This window comes from Larimichthys crocea, chromosome XIX (assembly GCF_000972845.2).
Source record: "Larimichthys crocea isolate SSNF chromosome XIX, L_crocea_2.0, whole genome shotgun sequence".
Classification (NCBI taxonomy): domain Eukaryota; kingdom Metazoa; phylum Chordata; class Actinopteri; family Sciaenidae; genus Larimichthys; species Larimichthys crocea.
Genome location: NC_040029.1, coordinates 3,275,295 through 3,293,834, shown reverse-complemented (window position 1 = coordinate 3,293,834; position 18,540 = coordinate 3,275,295). Strand labels below are relative to the sequence as shown.

Genomic DNA, 18,540 nt, shown 5'->3' with positions numbered 1-18,540 from the left:
CCTTTATTTGATCCTTTGTTTAAGGACTATGTTGAGTACTTAGGGAATGGTTGAAAATGATTAGGCAGTGTGTGGGGTGACGAAAAAGGGGAGGGCACACAAGGTTATAGAAAACATGTCCTCCATGTGCACCATCAGAAAGACGCTCTTCCATAGCCATCATAGAAAGGTTGCCAGGCAACCAGGAGGAGATATGTGCAAGAAATATTTCTCAATTAACACAAAAGCACAACATGCTTTTTTGTACAAATGAAACCAACGCAACAAAACCTAACCAATTAGTGAGCTTTAGCTGTACTGACGTGAATTCATGCTTTGCAGGTAGGAAGTCACTGTTGTCGGGTGACTGTGGCACTAAAGATCATTTGTTCAAGCACAGTGTTATTTTTTTTTTATATCTTAAGAAATGTTAAACCTTTGGAGCTACTGCTGATTTTCTTTTCATCATGACTAGGTCCAAACAATCAGGTCAGTCTCCAAAGTGAGCCAAACAACACGGACAAAACCCAAAACGCTGATACAAATTTAGCTTCAGTGGAATTACGATTCAACCAAATGCTGACTCACTTCATCTGTCAGTCTGCACTTTGAAAATGACATCTCTTTTGTGGTTTAATCGGCCAAACGAGGGAAAGAGGCGGAACAAGGGCATGGAGCAGAAGAGAGGAACACAGAACAAATGATTTTCAGTGAATAAACACAAAAAAAGAGGAACACAGTCCTTGGGGGTTTCAACTCAGTCTATTTGCAAATAACGTAATGTTCTAAGCTCCCAGGTTCATGAACACACCTTCTGTCCAATGCTGCATGTGACATTTCCACGTGTTTATCCACAGTGACAGTCTTATTGTAACAGTCTGTCAGCGCTTGAGATTGTATCACTGTCTTCAGAGTCATTAAAATGCACCGGATTGTCACTCTTGGACATCTATAGTGCCACAGCTTATTGTTACTCAAACACTTGAAAGGACAAACCTTACAGACTTCAGGGGGCGGTCAAAAAAAGGTGGTCATCGTTGATTTAAGGCTGCTCTATGAATCATTGTGACAGCGATACGACTATTTTATTATTGGACCAAACTAAATCAAGAAAATGATCCGATTAATGATCAGCTGAAGTAATAATATTCCTGCCCTTGCCACAATAAGAAAGTGTCCCATATTAAATTTGCCAAACAGCACCTCTAATGCTCACTAGTTAAGATGTTAGTTCTTGTTTGATCTGTACTCAAACAGAAAAGGAAAAACTAAAAGTATTCCTTTAACCCTAAACCAAACTTAAGCCCGATCCTAACTCTAATCTTAAGACGACTTCAGATCAAATGTTTTACTTTACACAACATATCTTCGATCAGTGTATGTTTGATGTTGACTCTCGTCCTTTGTGAGGACATTTGATCTTACAGCGGCTCAGAATTTGAGACCTTACACGCATTCACGCAGATGATTTGCAGGCAGGCAGGAAAATGGCATAACTGTCAGAAAGACATCTCTGTCTTGTTCTCGGGGCCGGGGCGATAATGAAAGGCTAAAGAGAGACTACGCAGAGATCAATCACACACACACACACACACACACACACACACTTTCCTGATATCTTGTCAACCATCATCCACCTCTCCCTCCTCCTGCCTTCTCCTCCATCTCTCACACATTCATATTGCCATTATTTATGTCCTGCCTTCTCCCTCAGCTTGTCCTGACAGACTTTAAAAATGTGCCATTTGAACTTATTCACAGAGTACTTTTGGTGTCTTTTGCGTGCTGCTGGGATGAACGTGTACTTTATTTCTGTTTAATAAAGATTACAGAGGCAAATTTCTATTTTCATTCGTGTATAAAATCGACAAGTTATGATTATATGTAAGCTTAGAATGAGCCTTTTATATCTACAGACGCCGCAGGTCTTCTTCCATGGACTCCTGGTAACTGCCATGTTTCTACAGTAGCCTATTAAGGACACTAAACAACCACCATAGTTTATTCTTCAGGCACAGATGGACAAGGTAAGATGTAATGCAGCAACTACACCACTAGATGCCACTAAATCCCTAGACATTTATAACCAAAAGACTGCAAAACTATATATATATATATCATTTAGCAGGTTTGTGTTGAGTTTCAGGATATTATTGCATAATAATATAAAAAATATTATAATAAATAAACGTGCAGGGCTCTAACTTGAAATCAGTCAGTATTACACATCTTTCACAGGCAGTTCATTCATATTAAGTATCAGTTTAATATAATTTCCCTTCGATTACTCAAACAGTGTAAAATGGATGCCATCTGCCCACTTTCAAATCTGATAATGACTTATCCGAGATATCACTAATTTATCACAGTGTCACTTAGGAGGTCTTTGTAATCCCATCATGCAATCTGTCATTTCTGAATATATGGGGGACTAAAGGTTAAGGAAATAAGTCATTGGAGCAGGCGGCTTTTATTGTAACAAAGCCATTGAGGACTATATCTTTCATCTGTCCTCTGGCTGATGACAGTGACGGGCCGAGGATGCCAGATGAGAGAGACGATCCTCCGAGAGTCGACTGAAAGGTTAGAGTGGCCCCAAGCAGCATGGCTGATGAGGACACACACACGCTGAGACCCCTTCAGTCACGCTTACATAGGATGCTGCATTCTCTTTCATGTGTCCCATTAAAAACATGCATGGACATTATGATGGGAAATAACATAATAATCATGTATTCATGACATCGAAAGACACAAGCATTGGCTCTACGATGACACCCATAGGTGGAAGACGTCAAATCTCCCATCTGCACACTTTCGCAGGACCTCAATAGTGAAACAAGACAAAAGCTGCATTCAGAATGACTTTAGCTCTGCATGAAGAAATGCAGCTTCTCCATGGGCGGGCACTGGCAAAAAAACACAGGGTTGTCCGACAAAAGTTTTGGGTTTTAATCATTAAAATGATAATAACATTTGCTAATTAGTGCTAAAAACAGTGTACAGCCGAGGTTGCTACTGTTACAATTCATCCTGTGGTGGCCATGAATGTCAGTACTTATTTTCATCCAATGGTTTTTAAGGATTGGGCCATATTGGAAATGTCACCAATCACCAAGAACAGTGGGCTTCATTGTCCAAAGTCTATTAATGACCAAGAGCCTGAAAAAAGTCCCAGTGGACCAAAAACCAATTGTCCAACAGCCCGTTATCCTGAAAACAAATGACCATTTCTCTAAAATACCAACCCGACATCATGCCAAATCACCAAAAACAGTGGGCTGCATTGTCCAAGGTTCATTAATGACATGAAGATTTCATGTTAAACCATCCAGTAGTTTGACATATTTGAGTCCTGACCAATGTGGTGGACTGACTGTACATCTTCATTAACATTAAGAGTTGACAATCCGGGACTACTCATTGTTCTGAAATACCGACAGTCTGAGAAGGCATAACATAACGTGGCACAGTTTCCTCTAATGCGGTCCAGTTAGAAATAACAAATGTGCAACGTCCTTTTAGAGGTGAATGTCTGTACCAAATTTCATGGCAATCCATCCAGAAGTTATTTGAAGAAAAACATGTCAACTTCATGGCGGAATTAATTATTTGGTTAGGGGATCACCGAAATGAGTAGGCTTCATCCTCTGGGGACCACAAATGTCTACAGGAATTGTTTTTTGCTATCCATACAATGGTTCACGTCACATCTACATCTACATTTCTGCTTTATAGCAACAGAATGAAGCTGGACAGGCAATTTTGTTAACACAAGCCCAGCAAAGTGTCTGCATCGATTCAATTTGCCAGTTAGTAGATGGGGCCCATTTATCACCACTTTCAGCTTCCACAAACTTCTCAGCAAGACGTAATAAGACGAAGGAGCAATCTGTCCCCTTCTCCTCATTAGGACTCTAAAGAGATCCCTCGAAGCTTAATTATTTATCTGCATTAATATCTCTTCAATTATTAATGATAGGTGAGTGGGTGTGTATGTGTGAGAAGGCCAAAGATCAGCCCTGCTTTACCTCAGACTCTCTCCTGATTAATGGATGAGGGAGAGGAGCCCTTCATGTATTATTACTGCAGAGAGCCTGGACCTCGAAGAGAGAGCGAGAGAGAGAGAGAGAGAGGAGCAGACAGAAAGATAGAGGGATCGCGAGCGGAAACTTAAAGTGAATGACAATCATCGTTTAGTATGCAAACATGTCCTCTGTACATGCAGGTATCTCAGTATCTGAAGGGGCTTGTATGGTGGAAAGTGATGGGGTTGAGTCTTTACATTGAGAATTCATCCATGTTTGTGATGTCTCTAAACATTTTCCAACACAAATCTGCTTAAATTTAACACCTGTGGCACAAAGCTGGGAAATGTCACGCAGTGGAAAATCTCATGATTCTGTCTTGGGCTGCTGTTTATTGCCGACACATTTTACAGCCTCACTGCTGCAGTTCTGATTTTAGACCAGTTGTAATATTTGACATTGCACTTGACATTTTTTAGACCTTCGTAAGTTATTCTTCAGACATTTTAAAATTATGTAAAATGTTGTTGGTTTTATTGGCTTTTATGGAGGAAGAGAAATATTGTATAGTCAGAACATTCATGTCACTATCTCCACTGATTTGTGTCTTTTTCTGCCTCTCAACCTGTCGTTGTCTCTGAAATGGTTTAAAACAGTTCATTAAGTCACCTCAGTGTCTTTCACTTACTTTACTCTGACATCTTGTGGACAATAACAGTATTGTCAGGATTTGCTTTAAAGAGTTAACATACATGAAAGTAAGCTTTAAAACAAAAAGACAAAGACATTGCTGTAATTGTCAAAAAACATATCACATAATGTATCATTACAATGTTTGTATGAAGAGCAGCATAGAGAAACGTACATGACATGTGTGATTGCATCTTATCCAAAGTAAAAGACTATCTTTATATCTACTGAGTTGAAATTATAGTTTGATATTAAATGTACCAGTTATTTGACCTTTTGGCCTTCAGTGTTGCTGTTAATAAACAGTCTAGAGAACCAAAGCACATTTCTTATCAGCCTGGACAATACAGACTCTTAGATCTCAGGTGCAACTAAATCTATAGAAGTGCTACCACGTTATCTTACACATAAAATCAATGTTCAAGCAGTACTTCAGAATAAACATATCTTGGAATATCAAATAAAACAAATCTATACTCACTGGACATACTCCTTGAATTTGGGCAACTCATTAAACACTGCTCGATAACTATATTTCTACTGTCTGCTATGTTTTCAAACTTATTCAAAATGTTGTTTTTAAATGATCTAATGCATGTCTTCAGTTTATGTAAAGCACATTGAATAGCTTGAAACTAAATGTATTAATTTTGTTCTGTTTCTTCGTGTAGATATAACAGTTCGCTGCAGGTAATACAAATAGAAGGTAAAGGTGAAACCTCTTTAATTAAACAGACCTAATATTAATCTAGAAAAAGCAGACTGGTTGGTTTTTTACTCTGCGTGATGTGTTGATGATGTTGCACTTACGCATCAGCGTCACTAGATGTCGCCAAAGACCTATACTTGTTATTGACTTTCTGGCTCTCCAGATGTGGATTCTTCAGCACAGAGATTCACACACTTTCATATCAAGAACACCCCATTCAAATATTTCATATTATTAGACCGATTTAAAAAAATAAATAAAACATCCTTGTCTTCATACTGAGGACGGATGAGAATCAAACCTCTGCCCAGAAAACTTCTCTACATCTTTATCTTTTTCAACGAGCTATTTAAACATCCGAAGACAAATACACTTTGTGTGCTGTAACACCAAAAACTGACAGGTAAGAGCTGATGAGAGCCCGTTTCTGCTGAATGAGGATGAATGAATGCACCATCTCCCTCCAGCAGGTGACAGCACATGCATGCAGCTGCAGCCCTTTGAGCCTGAATCCGCTCAAAGCTGCACAACTTCCCTCTGAGTATCACACGATTTCATCATCTGGACCCCTGATACACTCTGAATCCATGCGATGTGAAGAGGGGATGAATTTATTTTAATATATCCAAGCACAAATGGAGCTCAGTCACCTGAACGCAACACAGAAGAGGCATCATCAGAGTGGACACGAGCTGATAGGTGAATCAGGTTTTGTGGTCATTAAAAAAAAAGTTGATATTTGTTGTGGAGCAGCTGAATTGTTGGTTATAAATGCAGCATTTATGGTGTTGTGGGAACATCTCTCCTCTTATATTTGAAGGCCAAAGATTTGAATACTTTCATTTAAAGTGTGCTAATGAATCTGTTTTAGTTTAACAAGGCTTACACTAAAATTAACTATTTTGGATTTTTTTTTAATAATATTTTTTTAGTCTGATTGTTGAAGCGGTTTGATTTGAGCATGAGATGGATTCATCTATCACAGTAAAGCTCACACACACCTCTGTGTGTTCTCATTTGGACCCCTGCTTTGCTTTTAGAAGAGGCCTTAGTATGTTTTATTTTTTAATATCTAACTACAATTTTTCCTTATGAAAAAAACAGTGACTTTAAAATAAATGTTTTTTTGTTTTTTTTAGAAATACAAAAATACACTTTAGGCATCTGCACTGAAGGGGAAACAAAATACAGTGAGGTAATTAGATTAATTCAAGATAATTGTAAGAAAATAGTTTACACTGTGGCTGTTTTGAACACTTCAAATACATGCAGGCCTGTAATTTGGACAGAATGAAGGCAAAAACAAGAAAGCAGATGATCAATCAAATGTAGAATATAGTGCAGTTGTTTGCAAAGATAGTTTCCTTTCATTTAGGGTGACTTTGTCTCATGTAACCCTGCACGCAGGAAGGAAATAATCAAGCGAACCGCCCCTAAAAACATGATTTTTTATTTTATTTTTCTCTATTACAGCAGCAGCTCTGCACACACTGTCATGCCTTTACCCCAGACAGCTTTTCAACAAGAGTCTCATCATAAAATGTGTGTGTGTATGTGTGTTGGTACCTGCCGCTGAAGCACCTCCAGTATATAGGCTACTCAATAAAACCGGGGCTGCGATCCGTCAGTGCATTTATCATCCTATTACGGCGACAAATCCGGCTCCCAATACATGAAAGGTAAAATGAATTACCAACGTTAAGCCGTCAATAAAGTCATTTCTGTAAATGGTGTCTCCGAGGGCCCCCGCTATTATTCAACAAGCTTTATCAGCACCTTGGAAATTACGTGGCTTGTAGCGCGGCCCCTGCTTCACTTTGATTAAGGGCCCTGCCAGAGACCGGTGACAGCGCTTTTGACTCGGGTTTTTATTCAGCCCCGCTCCCCGTGATGAACACCGGGCTGATCGGGCAGAATGAAGACTAATTAAAAGCTATAAATTATCTTTTGCAGCCTCTCTCAAGGAGGCTCTGTTTGCGGCGCCAGATAAGAGCAGACTGAGTGCTCATTTACCCACAATGGCTCTGCGGCTAAACAGCATATTGATACTGTCCTAATTGGAATTTAATTAAGTAGCCATGGCTTCCCACTCCGGCCTGTGGGATAAAGATTTCACTGCGGCGGTGTTAAACATCAACACGTCCCCACTCTCATGCTGTTGCTATTATGATTATTAATATTATTATTTCAAATCGCCAATTAGAGCGTGATGGCAATTTTTTATTCTCATTCTGGAGATTTTTTTTTTTTTTACAAAACCACTATCGGGACACATTCCTGCTTTATGGGCCCTTATTGTGTCTCTTATAAACTTAATTTCTCAAACTCTTATGAGGACACGAACAGTAAACGTAAAAGTGTTGTTTTTTGTCCTGCTGCCATATAGCGGGCTTGTCCAAAATTTGGATGTTTAAATCATTAATGTGGCTTCAAAATGCGTCACACAAGCGCGGGAAGGAAGACAATGGCGAAGAAAAACGCAGATTTGTGAGCGTGTTTCAGGTTCTTTCTTTAAGAAATAGCTACGTTTATCCTTCATTTTGGACATATTTGGACTAATTAAATGTCTTTTCTGTGAAATGGAATAAGTCTGTGAAAGGTGTGGGGGTAAACACCTGCCCAGGAAGGAGCTTGTACAATTAAAATGACCTTAAAGTGGTTTAATTAGGCATTATTCTTATAATTTAATCTCCCTTTAGTTGTACTGTAAGTAAATAATATCGTACCCATGGTTCAGAGTGTGTATTTTTAATGAAATAGCCGTCACTCCTCTAACAGTAGCTCCTTGTTGTTGTTTTGCTTCGTGCGTGCGTACGCACGTGCGCCTCCTCGCCAGAAATGTAAACGAACTACGCGCGGGCTTTTACGCGCGTGCTCGTCTCCCTCTCCCTCTCTCTCTCTCTCTTTTTTTAATTGGCTGTCGTCGCCTGTGACAGGGACGAGCTCCTCTCCTGATTGGTCCGCTGCACGTGTGTACGCGCACACGTGCTTCCGGCACAGAGAGAGAGAGAGAGAAAGGAGGAAAAAAAAAAAAAAAAAACACACACACACACACACACACACACACACACACACGCGGGGGGAGATAACGGTTTTAGGAGAGTTTAGCACGAGCGAATACACAGATATTATGCTGCACCGAGGAGAGGCAGGGACTCTAACGTGGAGCTGCTCGCCATGCCAGCTTTCGGACTGCTATTAGGAGACGACATGTCGCGGCGTTAAGTGATATTTTAAAAAATAACACCGGCGTTTATTCGTTTACTCGTTTTTTGTTTTTGTTTTTTTTTTACATGCTGACCGTCTAAATTGGATACCGAAGGGGGGCGGGAGAGCGAGCAACAAGTGGAGTTTGGCGTTGGAGAGGCCGAAATTTCACCGCCGTCACCAGCTATGGAAGAGCAAAAGGAGCCCAACAGCAGCCGGGACTCGACCGAGGAGGAGAGCATGTCCCTGTCACCGAACCTCCCATCCCCTCCTATGATTTTACCCCACCAGGCCGCCCAGCAGGCCCACAGAACCACGAACTTTTTCATAGACAACATCCTCCGGCCGGACTTCGGTTGCAGGAAAGAGCCGAGCTACCGCGACCGGAGCCAGACGCCGGGCAGAGAAAACGTCAACCCGCTTGGAGCGAGGCCGCCGCCGCCGCACACCGGCAGCCTCTGCCTGGACTCCAACTGCAGCAGCGACAGCACCTCGTCGTCTCCGTCCTCCTCCTCTTCCTCGTCGTCGTCCACGTCCTCGTCGCCGTCGTCCAAGCAGAGCTCGACGAAACAGGGAGAACCGGCGGGCAACGGGACCGGTAGATACGCCGACAGCCCTTCGTCAATAATGGTTATGAGTGGCAGCAATGGAGGCTCTCCGCCCACGAAAGAAAGCCAGCCGCTGTTGTGGCCCGCTTGGGTTTACTGTACGCGTTACTCGGACCGGCCCTCATCTGGTAAGGCGCTAGTAGTCCCCGAAATAAACCGCCTGGGGTGATAGAGTGCTGGGGAAGTTTGCTGGGGTTACCCTAAAAAATCAAATGATTCACATAAACTTATGAATATTTAATTTATCTGTAAATGCTTCCACTCCAACCAATCGAAACAGGAGGATTTGTTTTTAAAAAAACAAAAAGTCAGTTTGAAATATATTAAAAAAAGACATTACCAAAATAAAACACACATATAATTACATTCTCTCTCATACACACACAGATAATTACATTAAAGCGCTTTATGGGATGTAGTATCTCCAATTTATGAGTGTGTTGTCATAATTTTCAATATCACAACTATAATAAAAGTAACATCCATGAACAAAAATACTTTTTTGACCTCCCTCCCTTCACTGGCAAAGAAATATGTTAAAACCTAATATTTAAAAATGGAAATTATGTAAAAATATCCTCTGCAGAATTTGCAGGTGTGACTGCAACTCAAACGCCACAGTTGTTGTTGTTGTGTCATATTTTAATAGACACACATCGCGACAGAAACAGCAGCCATGTCGCGGTGTGTTAAAGTGTAATTCGATTACACGAATGTGGCATTTAAAAAAAAAAACTTTTATAAGCCCTGTAAAATCACACACACACCAGCCTACAACGCGCCAGTCTTTTCAAAATAAAAGAGACGGCGGAATATAGTATTTTTGCTTTTTCGTGTTTGACCCACATAAAAGAGGCAGGACAGATACTGACTTCAGTGTGTTCTGAATCTCCTCCACTTTTGTGCTTTATTAAAAAAAACATAAAAACAATTTGGATCATATTCGATGACGCATTCTTTTATTTTACCCCCTCTCATTTAACCTGAACGCTTTGTGTGTCTGCAGGTCTTTAAATGATGCTTTTATACACCTGAAAGAGGATGTAAAAAAACTACAGAAAACTACAAAATGAAGTCAGACCTCGAGCCTTCTTCCTCTTTAGTGTAATTGAACATAATATTTAATCCAGTAAAGTCTCGATTTATGAAGATTAATTAATATAGGTTGTTTTTGGTGATGATGTTTTTTAATCTACTTCCTTTATGTTATGTTTATTATCAGTCATCTTCTGCCAGTGCAGCCTCTTCAAATCACACACACACACACACACACAGTGTGTATGGCTCTGATGCATGGGTAACTCACCGCTGCATTCTTACAAGCCATGTTTATATGATGAAGTAATCACAGCTCTGGACGGATTCCATTAATGAGGCAACAGAAATCTGAGAGTTTATATGCAAAAAAAAAAAAAAGTAAATATGCAGCGATGATGATGATGATGAACCGTGAGGTCTGCCTGCAGTCAAACAAAAGCAGCTTATTGCAGATGAACCGTGGCAGCGGGGGCCTGCTGCTTGTTCTGGCGAGGAAACAAGTCCGATGTCATGGGTTCGTGTGTTCGTCTTCACGCAAGGAGGCCTGCCTGGATCTGTTCGAGCAAAAACACACTGACTGTGCGAGCAAAGCAAAAATAAGTTGAGCACACATCTGTGATATAAGGATCAGTTTGATTTTTAATTCATAATCAAGCGTTTGCAACCAGAATAAGACCCCAAAGAAAGAAAACGCGCACTTATGTCTGCAGCTCTCTGCAGGAGCGCCTTTTTATTATTTAGTTGTGTTGTAAATTCAGTTGAACAGCTTCAGGTTTTCATGCTTTAACGCTGATTAGCACCAAATCCTTGAAGGACCACGATCTGCGGCTTTCACGGACCTCAGTGAGCCCACACAGAGTCAAGCTCAATTATTGTTTACGCGCAGAGCAGTTTTTTTTTTTTTTTTTTTGGGGTGACCTACATTTTGATCCCATCGCGCAGATAATGCGGCGCAATCATCACTCATCAATAAAGACGTTTAGTCGATGCAAACAGGAGCTTTGATGAGGAGGAGGTGGAGGAGGGGTGGGGGAATATTGTGCGGTAGAATAAATATTTTATTCCCACTGTTGTTTCCACACCAGGCCCAAGGACACGGAAACTGAAAAAGAAGAAGAGCACCAAGGAGGACAAGCGGCCCAGGACTGCGTTCACGGCCGAGCAGCTGCAGAGACTGAAAAACGAGTTCCAGGCCAACCGGTACATAACGGAGCAGCGGAGACAGTCTCTTGCCCAGGAACTCAACCTGAACGAGTCCCAAATAAAAATCTGGTTCCAGAATAAGAGGGCCAAGATTAAAAAAGCCACCGGCTACAAGAACGGCTTGGCCCTGCAGCTCATGGCTCAAGGACTGTACAACCACTCAACGACCACCGTGCAGGAGGACAAGGAGGACAGCGAATGAGAGAGAGAGGGGCCCCGGACACTTTCCCCTGCTGAGGGGCCGCTCACCTTTTGACTTTTGGAGATAATGAAAAAAAAAAGAAAAAAGAAAAAAAAAAGTGGAAGTGGGGAAACGCTATTTAAAAAACACAGATTTCTGTTTATGGTAACAGTATATGGACATAATTATATAAACGAACGATCGTTATTAAAGTTTATATAGCCACACAGTTATCATGTTGTATACAGTATATTTCATTTCAGGCTCATCCCTCATCCGGATCCTTTCAGTCTGTTCTCGTTGTTTTTTAGATGTCCAATTGGCTCTTTAGGTTTTTTGTGGTCCCCCCCCTCCTCCTCTTCCTCTTCCTCCACCTCTTCCTCCACCTCCCCCATAGTTGCGCCACATTTTTCCTCCCAACACATCAGACTCAAACAAGCCAAAGATTTTAATATGTTCACATGTAGTCTGAAATAAAGAGAGAGAGAGAGCGAGAACGGGAGATGGATGGACTACATTTCTCTGTCATTCATTCGTTTCCACAAATAATGCAACAGAAAATATTCAATGCACAAACCTGTAGGAACATTATTATTATTAATATAATTATATGACTTCCCAGCATCCTCATAAATCCCATCTGGACATAAAAACAGAAAATAAAAGAAGTGGGGACATAAAATGATATAATATATAAATTTAAAGGTGACAGCTGTAAATTAATAACAGGCTTTGAAATGATTTCTGATTATTAATATGGATTCAGTCATTGTTTTATTACTTTGATATTTAAGAGAGGTGATGGGGCACAAAATAAAACACTATCACACACACACTCTATAATCAGACACAGTGGATAATATTTATTCATTAGAGAGAAAACAGTTATTTGTCTTCTCACTCTTCTTCTTCTGGCCTTGTGTGACCTCAAGTTCAGGTTTGATGGAGCCTCCATGTGAACTCTGTGACATGGGTGTGTGTGTGTGTGTGTGTGTGTGTGTGTGTGAGAGAGAGAGAGAGAGACTCAAGGTCAGCCAGGCAGACAAAGTTCAGGGTGTATTTTGTGAAAGTTGTTGGCTCTGTAGCTGGTTTGGATTATTTCAACATTTTGTGTGTGTGTGTGTGTGTGTGTGTTATTTTTTTAAGTGGACAGGAGGGTGGGGGAAAAAAACACAAAATTCAGACACAAATATGACGTAATTTAAATTTTAGGGGTGTAAAAAATTGTCCCATTTAATCCTAATAAACTCAAAGAAGATATACATATTTATATTATAGTGTAAATTAGATTAGGGTGAGTATTTCTTCTATTTGCTCTCATTAAAATATAATTAATTCGTTATATAGCAACACACACGCATGTTTAGGCTCCTTTATTCTTCCTTTCTGTTTCTCTTTATAGTTTCAATCTGCCCTCATGGTCACAGTTAAGCTCCAAGCAGTTAACATTAAATCTGTGATCAGTGTTCACACCGTGGTCCAAAAAAAAAAGATGCTTAAACTGTATTTAAAAATGACCCCTGAGGTCAAGGTGAAAAATCCAAAGCTTCCAGTGTTTGTGCCATGATAATATAATCCAGATTATTTTCTAACACATAGAAATACAGAGAGATCTCAGCTTTGAAACAGTGATCGAGCTATAAGGAGCTACGTTTCAAGCGTGAACCCCGCACACTCCACCTCCACGCACGGCTGTGCTCCGCGGGGGGGGTGCACGATGATTTATATTATTCCTGTTTTGTTCCGTCGCTTCGACACAACTGATCGCGGCATCGGATTATTTAATTAAGAGCTAACAAGCCTGCAGAGGTCTGCAGCGGAGGAGTTCACGGCCTCCGCGTTTCAAGGCTTTTTAATTATTTCAAGTGTGTTCAGCTCTGCCTATAGAGCGCAGATTTAATAAGCGCACAGCATAGGCGTGTTAATAATTGATTTCAATAAAGTCGAGCGCGGGACTCGCTGCTGGTTTATATTCAGGTTTTATCTTTTAAAATTAAAAATCACCTTATTTATTAATGTAGCATTTATGAAGATGAGGACGCAACACCGCAACTCTTAATGTGAAACATTCAATTGCAAAGTCGAGAAAAAAAAGGTTGATTTTTGCACAAAAATCTGCAAAATTGGCATAAAATCTGTACCATATTACCCCTAATATAGCGCATTGTTATTATTATTATTATTATTATAATTTTTTAAAACACCCCTCATGTTTGGATTCTTGCTCCTCCATCCAGGCCTCCCCTGCAGCATCTCTGCAGCAGTGCAAACCTCCAGGGGTCCTTGAAGGGGATTTCCTGGAGGGGGTCTACAGCAATATTAGGAATAATTTAATGTCACTATTCGCTGAAATTTATGAATGAATATTCATAGGGGTTTTTACACAACGTCTGATTTAATCCAAACATGATCTCTGTGGGTGTGGGTTCAGTTCTGTCAAACACAGGAAGAGTTTTAACAATCCCATCGTATACTTTAAAGTGAATCAAATCCACTGTCTTGTCCCGAGGAATTAAAAAAATCAGGTTGTGATTATGTTTAGAAAAACACACACAGGCCCTAATGTGTTTCCAAAGCCAGTGTCTTTGCCATCTGGCCTGCATGTGTGAGCAGAGGTGAAGAGGCTCTTCACGGTCAGCTAAACCCTACAGCTCTAATATTCTAATGATAGTTTCATTCCCTGCTGTGAATGCGGAAGAGGATCCTGTGACAATGTATTTAAAATTCATACAATTATGAAACAGCGAGAGGATTTCTCTCTCTCTCTTCATCCTCCCTCCCCTCCCTTTCCCACCTTGTCATTTAGGAAGCCGAGGGTTTATCTGTAAAACAAAGAAAAGCCAGGGATCGTTTGCATAGTTAGCATAGTCTGCCTCGCAGGCACAATATGGATTTAATTTATATGCAAATGAAAGCAATAAAAAGGAGAATACACACTGGAAATCTCCGGCGTTTAAAAAAAAAAAAAAAAAGGAGGAGAGAGTTGGATTCAGAGCAGGTATAGCTGCACACCAAAAAAAAAAAAAAAAAAAAAGGGGGGGGGAGTGGGATTCAGAGCAGGTAAAGTTCCAAACAAAAAAAAAAAAAAAAAAAAAAAAAAAAAAAAAAAAACAAATGAAGCATTATCAGCATCAGCGGTGTTATATAACAACCATGGAGCTGCTGCAGAGATTGAACTGCTGTGTGTGTGATCCAAGCCCCTAAAGTTAGCTCTCGCGTTAAATAAGATTTTTATTATGAGGAAAGGCACCAAACAAGATCTCTCTCTCACACACACACACACACACACACACACACACACACACACACACACACACACACACACACACACACCACTACAGCTTATAAAACATGATGCATTGCAATAGATCAAATACCAAATGATTCTCATGACATCAGAAATATTAGATATTACATTTGCATTCCTGTGAAATAAATCTAATAACACTCAGTTATATCAGAAGTAAATGATAATCATACAACACTTAATTATGTTTGCATTCATTTCAAGCATATACAAGTCATCTCTGTTGTGTATATTGATGTCAAAAGTTAAATTAAATGCATAAAATGCAAAAAAAAAGAGCATCTATTTGCAGGGCAAACCAGTGATCTGCAGCTACAAATATGCACAATGAACTTGAACATCACATGCTTTTTATTCCCAGCACACTACTACTACACAAACTGGGGAAACATGCAAGCTAACCACCTGTCATTCAAACAAAGAGGGAGAGAGGGGTGTGTATTGGGAAGGGGGTGGTGGGTGGTGGGGGGGTGACCTCAGCAGTCCATGCAAATTAAGTGTTAAGAGTGTTGTTTATTTTGTGTGATACACGCTGCTGGAAAATACATGTCAACACGGAAGGAGAGAAGCTTCTGTCGGATACATAATGGTAGCTACAGAGACAAAGACACACACACACACACACACACACACACACACACACACACTGAAATGAACTCATGCGGAGACATACAAGCATGTGCAAAAAGGCAGGAAAAGAGACCCTGGGCTTACACACAGACCCATTTAAAAGAGCTTCTTAGATCACTACTCTGTGACCGTGCTGGTGGTGCTAAATAGAAGAAGTTTGAGTAATTCCCTCCCAGCTGCTGCCTCCATCATGAGAGGAGGAGAGAGAGACAAAGAGAGAAGAGGTCCTTCATGTCTTTTAAACTTTTTTTTTCTCCCCCCTCCCTAAATTGCTGAGGATGCCCACATCAGATTGCCCTTTGGACTTTGGCATATAAAATTGCACAATTTGCCACACTGTGCACAAAGTAAACACGCTGCAGGAAGATTAGCTATTCTTATTTTTTTATTTTTTCCCCCCTCCTCCTGGAGTAGCATCTAGAAAATGATGTGGGTGACATTATGCAGCTCATTCAGCTGTGGGACACAACACAGTATTCATCTGAGTCATTAGACACGTGTTTTAATCAAGTGTGTCAAAGACGTCTGTGGATTTCAACTTTTTAAAGGATGAGGACAAAAAAGGGTAACAGCTGCATTTTTTTAAAATTCACTAAGGAGCTCAAATTAAAAGAAAAAAGAAAATAAAATACCTCCTGTAAATAATAATGCAGCAAATAACACTGCATAGCAGATACAGATGTTATACTGCCTTCAATTTATGCCTAATTATTTCACCATAAAAGAAAAAAAAAAGCATTTGAATCTGCATAATCTACAAATGTAGACATGTCTGATAATCTTTAGGTAATGTAAAGGATGGACGGAAATGTATCGTCTACAAACCAACTGTGTTCTTTTAGTTTGTCCATTTTAACTCAAATAAGTTTATTTTGATCATTTAAAATTCATAGTTCATGGGAATGAAACATTATCTCTGTTTTGCTAGGTGCCCATCTGTGTGTTTACTATTAGGACTTATATTAAAAATCACTGATAATAATTGAACACATTTAAATATGTGATTTAAAGATAAGCGAGCCACACTTAAATCACATAAAATCAATTAAAAGCTATTGCTAAGATAGTTGGTGTTACCTTCATCAGAAGTTTAGCTGGTTATTTATTTGTCATCTTGACCACATTTTAGTATAATATATATATAGTATAATATATATATATATATTATAATAATTAACATTTTCCATTAAAGATAACATAAAGGGAAAAATCAATAAGTCCAAGTAGTAGTAGTTTTTAGCTTAAGCTATATGGTTAGCCGTGAGTGGTATGGAAACCCAAAGTGGTCGATATTAAAAATAAGTACGAAATAAATAATTACATAAAAGAGGGGGTTCATTACACATTTCATAACTGCTTTTTTTTTATTTTGTTGAATTTGTCCCAATAAAACTATCAAATATCTCTTTTCATAACAATATCTTTAATTTCATGTCACTTTTGTTGTCACCACAAGCGAGCTTAACAACTGCTACCAAATTTAGCCAGCTAGCACCTGTCAGTAAGCCACAACAAACGCGGGCATAACTCTGAATCACTGCTGCTGTAAATAAACGCCGCGCACAGACACCGCCACGGAAACTTTTATTTGTTTAGCTTAACATAGTGAACATGCTCCCTGCCTAGCTGGCTAACTAGCTCGGTGTCCGTTTATATAAAAGCAGCTAACAGGAGCTAACAGGTTAAATCAGGTGGCAGGTGTTGAGCTTGCTTAAGAGGCAAGGCGTGTGATTGGCTGGACGGCGAGAGGGCAGAGAGTGCACTACCATGAAATAAAATTTAACATGAAGTAAAAGTGTCATCAGGGAACATTTTATTATTTTTTGGGGGTTCTCATAATGATAGCATTGTTTCTCTGCGAAAGAGTGCAGCTAATGTGACGGCTGCTTCTACAGACCACAGATTACCAAACCAAACTCATACATTTCTACCACATAATAATTTCTAATCGGCAAAACAGACGGCAAAAGATCAGATTCCAGTCTCAACTCAAAAGTTTGAACCAAATATGTAGTTTTGACTTTGTGGGTTAAAGCATGAAGACACACTGATTTCTTTTTTCAAGAGGTATGAAAGAGTATGAATTACAGCTCTGACTCGGGTGATGAAGAGGAAGTGTTGCTCAAATATTATCGGTTTGTCTTCGAGCCAATGGGGTGGGGGGGTGGGGGGACAGTCAAGACCACTTGACTTGGAATAACATTTGCAGAGTGTGTGTGAGGACGGCGTGCATGTCAGACCAATCAAGAGAATGATTTTGAAAACATGCAACCCTGAGCGGTTTTGTTCCAGTAGCACACATTTACCCAAGAGCCGTTCTCACCGTGGGCAAGTTTACTCATGACTTATTGAGGCCTGTCAACTGGACAGTCTCTCTCTCTCACACACACACACACAGACACAAACAGACAAAGGTGGCATTGAGAGGGAACCTCCCACAATGCAGCTGAGCGTCCAGGGGGCTCTCTGCTCCAACAGCCGTGATCTCACCGAGCTAAATCCAGATTACATGGAGGATATACACAGCGCCACTTGTTTACTCTGGCCGTCAGGGGGGGTGATTTGAGGGGGCGAGTGGATGGGGTGTGGTGATGGTGGAGTGGGGCATCACTAACACACTCGCTCTGGCCCAAAAAAAAAAAGTCAGAGTGGAACTTTCTCTACATTTCGGGTTGTTTTGTTTAGACTTGTCACGCTGAATTTGTGCGGATAAATTGATTATGTAAAAAAAAAAAGAAGAAATCTATGAATATGAAGATGCATCTTTGCATTGTAAGGATGCCACAAAACCACAATTTTTAAAGGAGGTTTCATATGAAGTCAGTCAATCTATATATCATATAAGAAAGAAAATTTGTTTTTTTTTTAGTTCCCGTGAACTCAATTTTCCTCAGCTGACTCTTAGGTCCAAAAATCGAAGGATGTAATTTTCCAATGTGTAGCGTGCTACTGAGAAGGCG

General features: G+C 40.1%; 1 protein-coding gene across 2 annotated transcripts; it reads left to right on the top strand.

The window, feature by feature from the left end:
• Nucleotides 1-8,436: 8,436 nt before the first annotated feature.
• LOC104925347 (homeobox protein engrailed-1-B) lies at nucleotides 8,437-12,145 on the top strand. 2 transcript variants are annotated; one of them, XM_010738950.3, is made up of 2 exons: nucleotides 8,437-9,349; nucleotides 11,345-12,145. In XM_010738950.3, the coding sequence occupies exons 1-2, from the start codon at nucleotides 8,800-8,802 to the stop codon at nucleotides 11,662-11,664; spliced, it is 870 nt and encodes a 289-aa protein (XP_010737252.3). In that variant the 5' UTR covers nucleotides 8,437-8,799; the 3' UTR covers nucleotides 11,665-12,145. The 2 variants fall into 2 exon arrangements, with proteins under 2 accessions (XP_010737252.3, XP_019111032.2); XM_019255487.2 differs by having other exon boundaries at nucleotides 8,438-9,349; nucleotides 11,333-12,145.
• The last annotated feature ends 6,395 nt before the right edge of the window (nucleotides 12,146-18,540 follow it).

Coding starts and splice junctions, on each gene's coding strand:
- LOC104925347 (XM_019255487.2), top strand. CDS start 8,800: ATGGAAGAGCAAAAGGAGCCCAACAGCAGCCGGGACTCGACCGAGGAG. Junction 9,350..11,332: donor CTCGGACCGGCCCTCATCTG/GTAAGGCGCTAG, acceptor TTCCCACTGTTG/TTTCCACACCAGGCCCAAGG.